Raw genomic sequence first — 14,330 nt, forward strand, 5'->3', positions numbered from 1 at the left:
GGCAATGATGGCCTAGTTCTCCTTTTCAGAATTTAAGGGAAAGGAAAATTAGGGACAAGTACTTGTGACATAGACTGGGACGCAGGTGGTGCTGTGGGTTAAACCACAGAGCCTAGGGCTTGCTGATCAGAAGGTCGGCGGTTCGAATCCCCGCGACGGGGTGAGCTCCTGTTGCTCGGACCCAGCTCCTGCCAACCTAGCAGTTCGAAAGCACATCAGTGCAAATAGATAAATAGGTAATACAGCGGGAAGGTAAACGGCATTTCTGTGTGCTGCTCTGGTTCGCCAGAAGCGGCTTTGTCATGCTGGCCACATGACCTGGAAGCTGTATACCAGCTCCCTCGGCCAATAATGTGGGATGAGCGCCGCCACCCCAGAGTTGGTCACGACTGGACCTAATGGTCAGGGGTCCCTGTGACATATTCTAGTTTTTAATGCAATGTGACATTTGCACCTTAAACCCCCTATTTTCCACAATAGGATTCAGAAAATTCTTCATTAAAAAACACACACGCTCACATATGCTGAAAATGTGCAGAAGGCCAAACTATATTTAACATGGATGAATGAGTTGACAGTATGAAAGATAGAGGGGGAAGAACAGAACTCTGATGGACTCTGAACAGGCTGTGAGAATAATTAAAGTACTCGCACTAGGACTTCAAAAGTTAATAATTAATACCTTATCTCATACTCAGCACTTTTGTGATGTGCATACCCCTTTATCCTGGGCATTTCTCTATAATGGGACATGACATGCTTTCCAGATAACCTGAACATTCTGTATTTCCCACTATAGTCCTTACTGAATTTCTCATTGTTTCTCAAGTCTGATCAGAACTGCAGAACCAGCCTTGAGAGGGAGGTTGTACTCAGCAATTTGTCTTGTTAAGTTTCCTAAACATGGTGAATGGAGGCAGGAATCATCAGCGAACCCACTGTGCAAGGGAGATTGTGCTTAGGTGCAGGGTCACAGGGACAAGAGTAGCTTGACTTTCTTTGTTATGTTAGCCAGACCTAAATAGCCAATATGCAGTCTAGAAGTTCAGTGCTCTCATTGAAAAGCTCTCTTATGGTGTATTGTTTTTGTTGCCCCAACAGATATTTGCAGTGCCCTTCCTCATTTCCTTTCCCCCTCCAGCAATCTGACTTTGCAACGTGATTTGGGAAGCCAGTTTGCACTGAACTGCACTGTGCAGCTGCCCTACATGAAAAGCTGTGATTTTGGCCTCCGTTGGATGAAAGATGACCAATTGCTAGACAATGAGACCTATGCTGCTTCTACTCATTGGTAAAAAGGCTTTTATGTATAATGGAAATTAAAGCTAAATTGGCTGTATAAACTAGAAACAAAAGAGAGAGAAACAAATTAAAATAATGTCTCCCAAACTCTGAAGATAATGGTGGATCTTTAGGAGCTTATGTATACTATTAGCCTTATAGGTTTGTGGAATAGGGGCAGTAGTGTAATATATATAGTTCAATGGGAGGAAATATCCTTGCTATGGTAGGGCGAGATTGAGTGAGAGTGGGAGAGTGTGTTTCTTTTAAAAAGAAAATTGTACACTTAAGCCCTGGTGAGTGGATCTCCATAAAGTGAGACGATGCTCTATGTATCAGTCTTCAATGGGGAGGCACTTTAAGCAGTAGGACATTGCTACTATAGTTCCCCAAAAGAAGTACCATACTTTTATGTAAGACATTGGGATCCCATACAACAACTAAGCAACCACAAGTAATCCATTGCTTTAAAAGAACAAAGAAAAAGATGATTTTGAAAGTTTCTACTAGTTTTTGTGGAAGAAAAGGTTGTCAAAGGCCAACATGATAAAATAGTGACAGTATTTCTAGATCATAGATACTCATGGACACTCTTGTTACCAAGTCACAGTTCATTCCTTGTCCAAATTTAATGTTTTGTATAATCCAAGATTCATAGGGTGGAGCCCTCTGAGTTTCCTTCCTGTCCGGTTCTGACTGAAATTTCCTAGTGTTTGTTTTCAATTAGTGCTAACCTAAATCTTCTTCTATTTGCACCCCAGGCTCAATGAAAATACATCAGAGATAATAATCTCCAGCACTTTGGATATGAATGTAACAACAGATGAAAATTATGGAGCATTTGCCTGCTTGGTTAGAAACAGTGCAGCAGTTTTCACACTGCAAAAACCAGGTAGCATTTCTTTGAACTTCATACCATGTGCATTTGGGTGTGGGTCGGCACTCTATTTGAAGGTTGTTATCTTTATTAAGTTCAAAAAAGATTCTGCTACTCAGTAACTGTATTCCATAGTAAAATTCCCATTAGTATTTCTGAAATGAGAGTTGAAGATGGAGATACTTTTTTTTAGAGTCGTCGGACCACTCTGAAAACACACTTACGGCATTCAATCCAAATGGAAATTTCCCTTTCAGGGTTGACCTCTGAAAACCAATAAGTAAGGATATGGCTGTGTACAGCATTGATTGGCTGATGCCTTTGAAGAGTCACACACACACACACACACACACACACACACACACACACACACAATTTTTTGACCCCACCCCAGAGCAGTTATGCACTTTGGTTAACAAGATGACAAATAAACATGAACGCAATACTTTAAACTCTTTTTAATTTAATTATCTTTAGAAGAGCAGACTCTTATCTGAAGCATGATGGGAGGGGCAAGTGTGATAACTAAGCTTGCATTTGCTTTGCTGAAATGTACATTTGTCATTAAAATGGCAGAACTAGATAAATCTGAGATTGCGCAGCAGCTGAGGAATTGAATGTGATTTATATCTTGTCTGCCTCCTCTTGAGACTCAAGTAGCCTAAGTGTTTTGGATTACATTTTCTAATTACAGTCTAGAAGTGATCCATGGTTCAGCATCATTATTTCATTTCTCCATTGGTGTATGTGTGATGCTGCGGGCCATTTCACACATTATGTGTGTGTCCTGGAATGGAACACTCTCTCTCTCTGTGTGTGTGTGTGTGTGTGTGTGTGTGTGTGTGAGAGAGAGAGAGAGAGAGAGAGAGAGAGAGAGAGAGAGAGAGAGAGAGAGAGAGAGAGAGAGAGAGAAACTACATCCTTAGGTCCAATGTACAGGATTCAGTATGGTCTATTGAGGATGTGGGTAGCATGGAATCTGGTCAGAGTTTGACCCACAATGACTTTATAGAGGTGTGACAGCTTCACTATACATTTAGTTTATAATTCTCTCCACATTTTTCACTTTGCAGTGCCACTGTTCAGCTCACTTTTTGGCATGTGTGCAAAGGCAAATGTGTTTTTGGGGGAAGAAACATAGTTTTGAACTAAGATGGCTTCAAAATTCTGAAGTATTGTGTGACCCTCTTGAGAATTTATGAACTGGGTATATCAGCTTGGCTTTCCTTCTTTTAGGAAGAAGCAAGACTTAATTTTCTATATAGAAACTAACTGTTCTCATTTTAAAAATAGAATATTTTACTTTAGCCCATGCATGGCCATCTGATAGACTGAAGTCTATCTGTGGTGATAAGAGTATTTGCTTTATGCTGTATATAGATGCCTTCCTTTTCTTTTGAGTAAGTTTTCCCTGTTTTATCTTGGAATTCAAGAGACTCGGCTGAGCCTGCCTGATCCTCTTCTTAGACTTTAGAAGACGTTTTTGCTCTAACTGGTAGTAGGGTAGTTAAAAAGGGCTTTGAACCAGACTTACCATGTCTCTAGAGGAGTTTAATATAAATACAGCCTTTAGTGCCCTCAGTATTGCTCCATGCTGGCTTTAGGGGCTCAGTTTACAAGAGCAATTTTATGATGGCGTCATCAGTGAATCTGATGGCAGAAAATTGCCACATGATGGCACCAGCAGACAATAGAAACTTTTCTGAGGTCTTCAATCAGTCACAGCCTCAAATGGTTCTGCACACCAAAACAAACGTGCTTTTAGGCTGCCCCCAAGCAACTCAGCTGTTTTGGCATGCTTGAACACTTTCAAATTCCTCCATCTGGAAGTTTCCATAGGCTGATGGAGCAATTCTGAGATTAGAGCCTCTGTGTATTTTAAAGCAACATTCAGCAAATGGCTCAGTTAACAGTATATTCCAGAGTGTTTTACAAAAAGTCTAAATGAACATGCCCAGGCACTTGCAGGAAGAAATTGAATTGGCACTGGAGAATGTGAATAATTTAGTTCATGCACATCTTTACTCTGAAAACCTTTGATTTACTTCTGCATGTGCATCTTGTGAATGGAGATACTTACAAAATTTGGAGGATGGTCTAACAATGTGGTGCTAGAATAAATCTGTCTTTTAGCTTCTGCTCATCTCTTCCTCATCATGGTTGCACGTTCTGATAGTCAGAACAGTCATCAAGATACTAAAAAAAAATCAAGAATGACATAACACTTCATTTTCTTTATAATTTGGTATATTCAAAGACCATAGAACCCAACTCTTCTCGTCCTATCAATTGTAAGGATATTTTCTCATTTAATGCTATTTAAAATATGTCTTTCTATTACAGCAGAGACTGCTGGACACTTGGGCGCTCTGCTAGCTGCACTTGTCACTGTGGCACTGCTGTTACTAATGGCTGTGATGTATGTGAAGTGCCGTCTGAATGTGCTCCTCTGGTACAGGAACCGTCATGGAGAGGTGGAGATCAATGGTAAATATTGGGCTGGAGAGTTGGCTGTCACTTTTCCCCTTGTGAGATTCGAGTTTCAATGACAGTCCAACCCAAAGTGTGAACTTCTACAAGAATTATCCCCTCAGTGTTATAGCTAGTCAGCACAGGTTTTGTTGTTGTTGTTGTTTTTACAAAATTATAAAACATTTCTCCTCTTGGTACTTTTCCACAGATGGAAAGCTGTATGATGCCTATGTGTCTTATTCTAACTCAACGGATGATAGAAAGTTTGTCAACTTCATAGTGAAGCCACAGCTGGAGAATCGTCATGGCTACAAGATTTTCCTGGATGATAAAGACATCCTGCCCAATTCAGGTATAGAACCTTGCCCAACACCTCATTTAATATGTACCTGGGCACTCAGACTTGCTGTTGAGTTTAGGCTGCAAATAACTTCTCTAAAATGGATTAGTTGGCTAAATGAAGAGAAACCTTCAGTTTAATTTGCTCATTTAGCATCCTATGTTTAATATGGTAGTTTTATTAAGTGTTAAAATATCCAATTGAAATTGGTACACACACTAATTCTGAATATCAGGTTAACTCTTGCATCCATTTTCAAACAAGAGGAGGAGAATGCAAAATACACTATTTCCATTAGACACTGAGACAGCAGGATGAAAGTCATAGCTGCCAAGTTATCCCTTTTTAAAGGGATTTTCCCTTATGCTGAATAGGCTTCCTCGCGAGAAAAGGGAAAACTTGGCAGCTATGATGAAAGTTGGTATGCAACTTCAGGGCAACATTCTGCATTTCAAGTACAGCTTAATCCATGTCCCTGTTTCCAAGGGAGATTGAAAAGATGTAAAACATAGTGCAGTGCTATATCTGACTGAGATATTAGAATACAGGCTGGTGTGTACATTCAGGACACCATTCTGCATTTCATATATGACCCGAGCTTGACATCTGTATCCTTTTTCAGAGTGAAGAAAAGGGCCACAAACATTGCAATGCAGTATCTGAAATGAAGCCTGTTGAACGCTGCACTTTGCTACTTAATAGATGCAAAAGTATGGCTCTGAAAAATTACTTTGTCCTTTGGCACTCTATTTTGTGCGTTGGAAGCAACCTAAAATACCTTTAATTCTAAACACCAATAATGGCAAAGTTGTGCAAAGAAGGAACTGAATATTTTATAGTCAGGCTCTCTGTTATACAAAGAAAAATGTATTCTCCTTAACCACCCAGTTGTCCACAATTAGGTTCCATTTGCATATTAAGTAGGATGTATTCACAGTCTGCCCCTCCTCCCAGTATATGCTCAGCACAACTTGTGGGCTTTCTACACCTGTTCAAAGTCTGTGACATGATGCATTGCTTAACTTGCATGACCTTGCAGATATGCATTTCATAGAAATGGGTGGTTGTTTGTGTTGGCCCGCTGCCTCTCCCTGTGACTCCATGTTTCCAGGCTGTTATTGCATATGTTTGACAATGTATTGTTTCTTTATTTTGGGCACAGCTTGTTTAATCTTCCTCCAAAGAGCATAAAGTGTAGTTCCTATCCAGGCACTTCACAGGGCTACCCCTGTTCTGGCTTCAGCAGTATCACTGTAATCATGTACCTTCAGACCATTTGTTCTTCAACTGTTTTGTTTCATAAAACTTCTATAAAAAGTATGCAGCATCCATATGCATGGGGATGCAAACAATCTGTGTACAAAATGCAGCTCCTCCGTATTCTATAATGCTGCCCACAGTGGACAGTGCTGGTTAAACAAGAATACACCACAAAACAGCATTTCTCAGCAGTATAGTGCTATGGAAAGAGCATTTGTATTGTGTTCTTTGTGGTGTGTCTAATAATAAAAAATGCAATGTTTGAGTATACTCTTCATTTTATTCTTAAAATGTCCTGAGTATTCCACCAGAGGCACTCATATCCGAAACCAATGGTGCTGTCTGAAGGACAGGGAAGTTCTAAACAGGCTGGTTAGTTTTTATTCCATTGCCCAGGGGTTCTCCTTTCTGTAGAGCAGAGCTGATATGCATTTGGATGCTTGGGTGTTTCTTTCTTGTACAGGTGAAGGATGAATGCTGAAACAACAATGGATTGGTTCTGGCCCTTCTCAGAAGAGATTTAGTTTTTCTCCTCTCTTTCAGAACCTTCTGCAGATCTGATTATGAATGTCAGCCGGTGCCGCCGCCTCATTGTGGTTCTTTCTAATGCATATCTGGAACAGGAATGGTGCAACAATAATTTCAGGTAATTGCAATAGAGACAAGTTCTCTGATCCTCCTTTCATTTTGGGGGGCTCAGGAATGACTCATGTGTGCACTTCCTCCTATTGCCCACCTTGTTTAATAGAACGTTTACCAAGTTGACTAAACAGGCAAATTGTATGTGCAATTCTGATTTGGAGGAATCACTAAAATCAGTTTGCTTATTTGGTTGTTCTGGTAAACTATGGCTTGTCAAGCCAGTCAGGTGTTCCAATAAGTTGTACTCGTAAGAGGAGGAGGGAAGGTAGAAGGGAGTAAGAAGGCAGTAGGGAGTATGTTCCTGGCTCTCCTATCTATGATTAGAAGGGCCTCTGAATTTATCCAATTTCTGTATACACCTCCTATTCACAACACCCAGAATCTCTCTTATATATCTGGAAATGAAGTACGGCAGTTTAGTGTTAATGCCTCTCAAACGAGTTCCTGAAGTTTTAATTGAACTGTTTAAATTCTACTGAAACTAGTCGTGCTTAGAATTAATATTTTGGGTGACTAGATTGGGTTCAAAGCTTTTTCTAGAATTTGGTTGTGGATTTGTTTAGGACTCTAACCGATTGTCTGGTTTTGCAGGGAAGGTCTTTGGAGGCTACTGGAACTATCCCGGAGGCCAATCTTCATTGTCTTTGAGAGCCAGTACCGAGAAATAGCACATCCAGCCATAACTTTGCTGAAGCAGCAGAAGAGCACAGTGACCCTTCTGATGTGGCGTGCTGGGTCCATGGTAAGTTGTGGGCTGCAAGGCCATAACTTCATCACTGTGGTTATGTTTCTCAGTGGTAAGGCAGTACCTGAAGCTATTCAAGAAGCATAGAAGTGTAGAGTAGCTTCTCTTCCAAGAAGAGTTGAGAGCCAATCCTCCATTACTTGACCTTGCTGTAATGTATACCAGAGTAATAACTGTTACCTGCTTTACTTGGCACTAAAGAGTAGCACCTTCATGAAAGTAGCCTGAATATATTTTTGTCTGTCCATTATTTTGATCATGATCTCCTGTTATTATTTTAGCTATTTACCTGTTGACTAGGAAATCATCAGCTCCAGAGATTTGCCAAATGATACCTTTTAAGATGAACATGACTTGACTGTTCCATGGGTCATGCAGGGAGGCCATGAGCAGTGTTGTAAGCACTGCAGAAAATATAGATAAGTTATATTTTAACTCCTGCTTTAAAGAAGCAAACAGAGCCACAGGGGGGCACCAGAACCTGTGAAATAAGAATTGGAAACAAATACTGTACTTTGCTTCACCCAGAGTACTCTCAGTGCAAAGAGAAATTAAAAGAGAGGGGAAGTTAGAGATTGGAGAAGGAAAAAAGCATAAACCCGTCCCTAAAATGAGCATTTGCAGGGGAGCATTCTAGCAGTATAGAGACTTCTGGTTTACAGTTATTGCTGTTTCTTTATCTGTGCTAAATGAACAATAGCATGCTCGTGACTCACAATACTGCTTGCAGTTGCACATCAGGATATTAATTTTATTAGGTTTCTCACCCAACCTTCACCTCACGGTCCCAGGTCAGGTTACAACAATTAGAAAAACTAGTGACATGACACATGTGTGTGTATTTTTAAAGAACTGGACCCATCGTTTTCTGTAAGTCTGGTATAATGTAAAACTTGTACCTCATATAAATATTTAAATACATAAACAGGATGCACACACAGGTAAACAAATAACTGCAAGCATGCTTCCAATAGATCTTAGGTTTCCAGAACTTAGGGAGGGCGAGGAATGGAGGGGAGGGGACAACAGCACACAGTGCAAAGACATCCCATCAAGCACCTCCCACTCTTGGGGGACAGGAAGCACTGCAATAGAGTTCATTTTGAAGGTGGTCTGTGGACAGATGTGCACAAAAATCCACATGGGAAAATCAGAGCTGTGCAACTCACTTGTGCAATTAACACTCTGCTGTGTACACAACCTATCCCTCAAGACATAAGAAAGGGGCTTCTTGATTTTACTTGCAATGTAAAGAATCCTAAGCAGCTTTGTTAAACAGTCCTTTTAGACACAGCATTCAAGGAACTACCTACTCCTCGCCCCAGCTAATAAGTTACGACAGGCAAAATATTTCAAAGCAGCTTTAACAGTGCCTGGAAAATGCCATTAGGTGTAAGGATACTGTTCCCTTCTGGCAGTGAGTGGATCAAAGCCACCATATGTCTGCTTTTTTTTTTTGTTTACTCCTATCTCTAAGACAAAATGGGAACAGCACGTTAACATTTTTAATAAGACTGTTGCTGTACATGAGCAACAGGCTGCCAGTTTTGAGATCTGTAGGTGCGATCTTTGGCTTCTTGTTTCTTAGTCAGATTAAAAAAACGTCTCTTTCCAAAACAAGGCATTAGGAGAGGAATTAATATCAAGAGAGGTTTTGAAGTAACATCCAGTGGAGTGGTCCTGTCATTGCTAAATTATTTGGTTTTAAAAAAACCAATTGACTGTAGTCCATCAGGGTGGAATCCGAGCACAGCGGCCCCAGTTTTCAAAAAAGGCGACACGCAAATTATATACCAATCAGTCTTATAGATAGCATTAAAAATTACATGCAAAATTCCTCCTGTTTTGAGTATGAAGAATGGCCTATGTTGCACAATGTAATTGCTGAATAACAAGCTGACTTTAAAGCTGGCTAGTTAATGTTTGATAACCATTCTGTGCTTGCTCATTTAATTCCTGTGTTAACAGAAAAAATAAGCTCTTCGCAGTTTTTGTTAATTTTAAAACTGCCTTTGATTACATCAGTAGAAATACATTCTGGGAGAACCTCGAACAACAGCATTGCTTGCTATGTGTTAATTTTGGTAGGAGTATTGCTCTTAAATACTAAGCTAAATTATCTCATAAGTGGACTGTGTCCAACTATATTCCTATATTTAGGGAGGATTCCAGATTGTTCATTCTGATTAGTTTGCAAGGAGGTTATACAGCAGAGTGGGCAACCTCTGGCCCACAAGCCAGTCTTCATTCTGGCAAAGCAAACCCCTTCAGCCAGCAAGATTACATTCTCCACTCTCCACTCACCAGCTGATGAGCAGAGGGTTTGATAGTGCTCTGTTTGGCTGTACATACCTGCTGCCCTGCTGGAAACAGGCACACAAAGCGAAAGAGCTCTGTATATTCCATCTCTGGTGGTTTGCAGCTCCCCTGAAATTCCATAAAACTAAAAGTTGAATGACAGCTGAATAGTACCTCGAAATATTGACATGCCTATTACCAATTCTAAAATGGGTTCAAATTATCTATGCAGTTGCTCTTTGCATTTGAGATCTTGGGGTTTAGGGTGTGTGTGTCTGCTTCTCATCTGACTTGACTGGCTTCAGAACACCATCAAATATGCTAACAGCATTTCTCCAATAAAAAATGGGCAATTTTAGCTCTGAATGTAAAAGTGAATGCTAGCCTGCTTTAACTATTGGAATTAAATTCCTGCAATTCTATTGAATCAATATAACCAAAAGGTTGTTGTAATTAATTGTCAGAGGATAGTTTATTCAACTCGGATGCTTGGTAACAAAAAGTTTTTTTTTCGTTGAATATTTTTCCAGCAGGAATTCTAAAGTTGCAAAACTTGATTTAAAGAATAGTGTTTGTGACCTCTTTATTCAGAAATACCTACATTTTGTTTCCAACTCTAAAATCACATCATGGCAGTTAAGTTTAAATATAAACATATTGAATTGTATCTGATGGATCTATCAAATTTCACCAGCATAAGACTTTCCCTTTGCTCACAATGCAGTGTATGCAACTTCCTGTCACGGGAGATGCAAAAATATTTCTTTTGCTTCCCAAATCTGCTTATGTGGAGAACGTTTTGTGAAAGATATAACCCATTACTTACTGGATACTAAATTTCTGAGAAAGCTTGTAATTTTTTCATCAGTTTCTGGGGGAATGTTGCCATTGATCGGGCTTTCAAATAATTTATTTTTTACTGGCAAGTTAAAAAAAGGGTATTATCAACACAGTGGCCAGCTTTTCCTTAGCTGTGGCCAAATGCTGTTAAAAGTTTGTGGATGCTTCTGCAATAGGACTACAGGCTGAATGTTTGTGGTGGCTGTTAATTTCCTGCCAATGTTTTTTGTTTAATGATGTTTTCATTTTTGAATTCCTGCTGTTTTATTTACAGTGTGGGTCCTGTGTAGCTGAACATTTTGACTTGATATGGCCAATGGTCAACATAAATAATTCCCTATTTAATTTGGCTATCTATCCACCTTGCTGTTCCCCAGAGAGGCACACTATCAGATCAGTTGGGCTGAAGTAGCAACAAGGACATGGAATGGATTACGTAGAAATATTGTGGTTTCTTGTGCCTGAAAAGGCTGTAAAGCATTGCTGGAGGTCCCTGTCAGCTAAGCCCCTTTACCCCAAGGGTGCAGGCAGCTCCCAGTATCTGTCTCAAATTCTCGTAACCTCTATAGGTCACTTTCTCCTCTAGGGCTATGGCTTATTGCAGGCTTCCTCAAACTCAGCCCTCCAGATGTTTTTAGCCTACAACTCCCATGATCCCTAGCTAGCAGGACCAGTAGTCAGGGATGATGGTAATTGTAGTCTCAAAACATCTGGAGGGCCGAGTTTGAGGAAGCCTGGCTTACTGCATGCAGCTGTAGCTTGCAGCTATGGTTTACTGTGATGTACAGACCTGGCTACTAAGGTTAGATGAAGTCAGGAAATAGCAAGCTTGGGAAAGCTATCTGTGCAAGGCATTGAAGCATTGTAATCTGTTTCTGAGTTTTCGCTGGATACCAGCCACATGTTCTCTTGCCTTTTATCCATGAGGACAAAGCCAAAAGCCTTACTTTAAAAAAAAAGGGGGGGGGGAGAATTCACTCAATTTAAAATTGCACTGAAATCCTAGGTTAATGGAAAGGCGAAATCTGTTGCTTTATCTGGTCACGAAAGCCTTCCATCAGAAGTAATGCCACTTAATACCTCTTAGATTTTGCAGTGTGTTTCATCTCAAAGATGAAACAAAGCTGAATGGGGAAACTGTTGGTGAAGCTGTAGATCCCTCTGTTGTAGTGAACATTTATCTCCCTCTGTTCAATCCTTTGGGAGCCTGTGCTTCATAGATGAGGAGTGCCTGTGAGAACGCTGCCCTCAAGGCAGGGCTGCTGGGACTTGCCTACAGATATATCAAATGAGGCTTTGTGAATAACTGATGAGCATGTGTCAAGATGCTGCCTCTTTGCTGTTTCTAGGCGCCTTCATCTGATTTTTGGAAGGAACTGTGCCTCGCCCTGCCACGAAAAGTGTCCTATCAAGGCCTCAGAGGAGACCCCCAAACCAGTTTCCAGGAAGACAAGGACCCTATGCTGATCCTCAACAGCAATTACTTGGATTTCCGGGGGGATTCGCACCCTGAAGGAGACTCTGGTAACAGCACTGTTTAATCTTCACTCTGCCACCATAGCATGCCAACAGGAGACACACAGTTGCTTTTGATCTTGCTGTGAGGTTTTTTGGTTTTTTTGAGTGTTAGTCCACAGTTAGCCAGAAAGATTCTCAAGTGAGGCTCACAATTAAGTTTGAAAGAAAGAACCTATTAAAAATCACTTGATAGAAGAACACTGCAATTGCCAAAATTAGCAAAAGTATAGCCCAGCAGCTTTATTAATCAGTCAGCCAGGTGCCTTTCTACACCCTGCCATGAGCTAACTGTGTGCTTCCTGTCTGTATTATTACAGCTATTTTAGTACGGTATGCCAAAACCCTATGTACACTTACTTTAACGTAAGTTCCATTGAACTCAAGGGAGCTTCCTTTTGAGTGGATATGTATAGGATCAGGCCTCACTTTTGATTACTAAAGCTAAGGCTAGTCAGATAGTGATTGCCCCCCCCCCGAATTAAATATGCTTTGGAATATATGATCAATTGTGCTATGTACTCTCATCCTAGTTTCACCTCTAGGAAATAGGTTTCTTCTTTATTTCAGAATTATCAAAACTTGTTGAGCCAGAGGTGACAGTGGAGACCAATGGAAGTGAAGCCTCTGCACCCACTTTCAGATTCCTTAAAAAAAAATCTCCACTTTAAGCCTGTGTAGTGTAGTCAGATCACAAGCAGTAGTATTTATTTAAGGCCTTTATATACCATCTGACTTTGCAGAATGTGTCTACTTTGGTTGATCACCAGGCTTGGTCACCATTGTATGCTGTTTCTGTGGCTTCCAAATGGCATAACAGGTCTTTTTCTTTCTTTCTTTCTTTCTTTCTTTCTTTCTTTCTTTCTTTCTTTCTTTCTTTCTTTCTTTCTTTCTTTCCCAATCCAGAGTTCCATCTGATTAGCTGATCCTTCATCAGTCAAACAACCATTTTCATCCAAATGAAATTAGCTTCCCTGTCATGCAGCAATCCACACATACATACTGTGGCACATTTTGTAACAGAAGAATTAATTCATCCGTTTTTCCCATTCACTGCTGATACTGGACAGGGAGCAGGGCAACAGTTTTCATAGAGAACATGTTATTTTGGCTATGAATCCATTTGTGTGTATGTAGAGGAAGAAAGGAAAGAATGGTGTCATTATTGCTACATGCTTCCTTAGAGTAGCAATACCAAGGAGTGGAAATTTACGTAATTTACTACCTCCCTCTATCATTTATGTGCAAACATACCAATGGGTTTTATATCCACCAAAGGGCAGTTTTCCATTCTCTGAGCCTGAGACTACAGAGAGCTTGGTGGTTTAGTCCTGACATCCTTTTTCCTAGGCCTGTGGGACTATGGCTGTACAATGGATCAATGAGTTGGAAGCACACCTGAGGCATCGGTTCCAGAGGTTGTGAAGAACAGGCTCTGGCCCTGGGGATTTGTTAACACAGGCTGAGCACTTGCAAAGCATTATATTTTAATTTTAGTAACAGGAACAAAATAAGTTCAGTGGTCATAAAAGATTTACGAGCGACTGGCAAGAGCAAGCTCAGCTCGCTTGTACATGGTGATTTTATTGTCAAGAGAAGAACAGAGAAAATAATGGGTTTGGCTGGGCTTTTCTTTTAGTTGAGACAGCAGCATTGGGTTTATTTTGCTGAGGGTGTTGCATTCACTGTCATTAATAGGCCTTGTTTCTTGTGTGGCGCGGCTGTGCACCTTGTTGGAAGCTTTCCTCATTAGTCTAGTTGCTCCATACAACAGCATGCCAGGATGCTTGAGGCTCCTCATTCTCTTGCTTGCAAAGGGAATAGTTGCTTGGAAGACATTCCATTCTCACTAGGAGCGCCTGATTTTTACACGCACACATACACACACTCCTGCTTGGGAGAAAGTGATGCGCATTAAACGTATTTCATGAGGCTTACAAAGGTGTTACGGTTTCTCTTCTCGGCTCCCCTCCTGAGGTATTTGAAATGCTGCCTGTTATATATAGTTAGCACTAAGGGGAAGAGCAGCTCCTCTCAGGGGAATGGTGAAAGGCAGGACT

At 40.6% G+C, this 14,330-nt stretch overlaps 1 protein-coding gene across 6 annotated transcripts in view; it reads left to right on the forward strand.

Moving 5' to 3' along the window:
• The window catches only part of SIGIRR (single Ig and TIR domain containing), a 44,401-nt gene that overhangs the window by 15,935 nt on the left and 14,136 nt on the right, over positions 1-14,330 (forward strand). For 5 of the 6 annotated variants that reach the window (XM_060276748.1, XM_060276750.1, XM_035122863.2 and 2 more), the window contains exons 4-10: positions 1,102-1,291; positions 2,043-2,173; positions 4,502-4,645; positions 4,839-4,982; positions 6,774-6,876; positions 7,464-7,614; positions 12,105-12,279. In XM_060276748.1, the coding sequence (XP_060132731.1) occupies positions 1,102-1,291; positions 2,043-2,173; positions 4,502-4,645; positions 4,839-4,982; positions 6,774-6,876; positions 7,464-7,614; positions 12,105-12,279 (1,038 nt within the window). Of the gene's footprint in view, positions 1-1,101; positions 1,292-2,042; positions 2,174-4,501; positions 4,646-4,838; positions 4,983-6,773; positions 6,877-7,463; positions 7,615-7,898; positions 11,958-12,104; positions 12,280-14,330 lie in introns of those variants that run through there. The other variant, XM_060276759.1, reaches the window with a different exon arrangement.

The sequence above is a fragment of the Zootoca vivipara genome, chromosome 1, assembly GCF_963506605.1.
Source record: "Zootoca vivipara chromosome 1, rZooViv1.1, whole genome shotgun sequence".
NCBI classification, from domain to species: domain Eukaryota; kingdom Metazoa; phylum Chordata; class Lepidosauria; order Squamata; family Lacertidae; genus Zootoca; species Zootoca vivipara.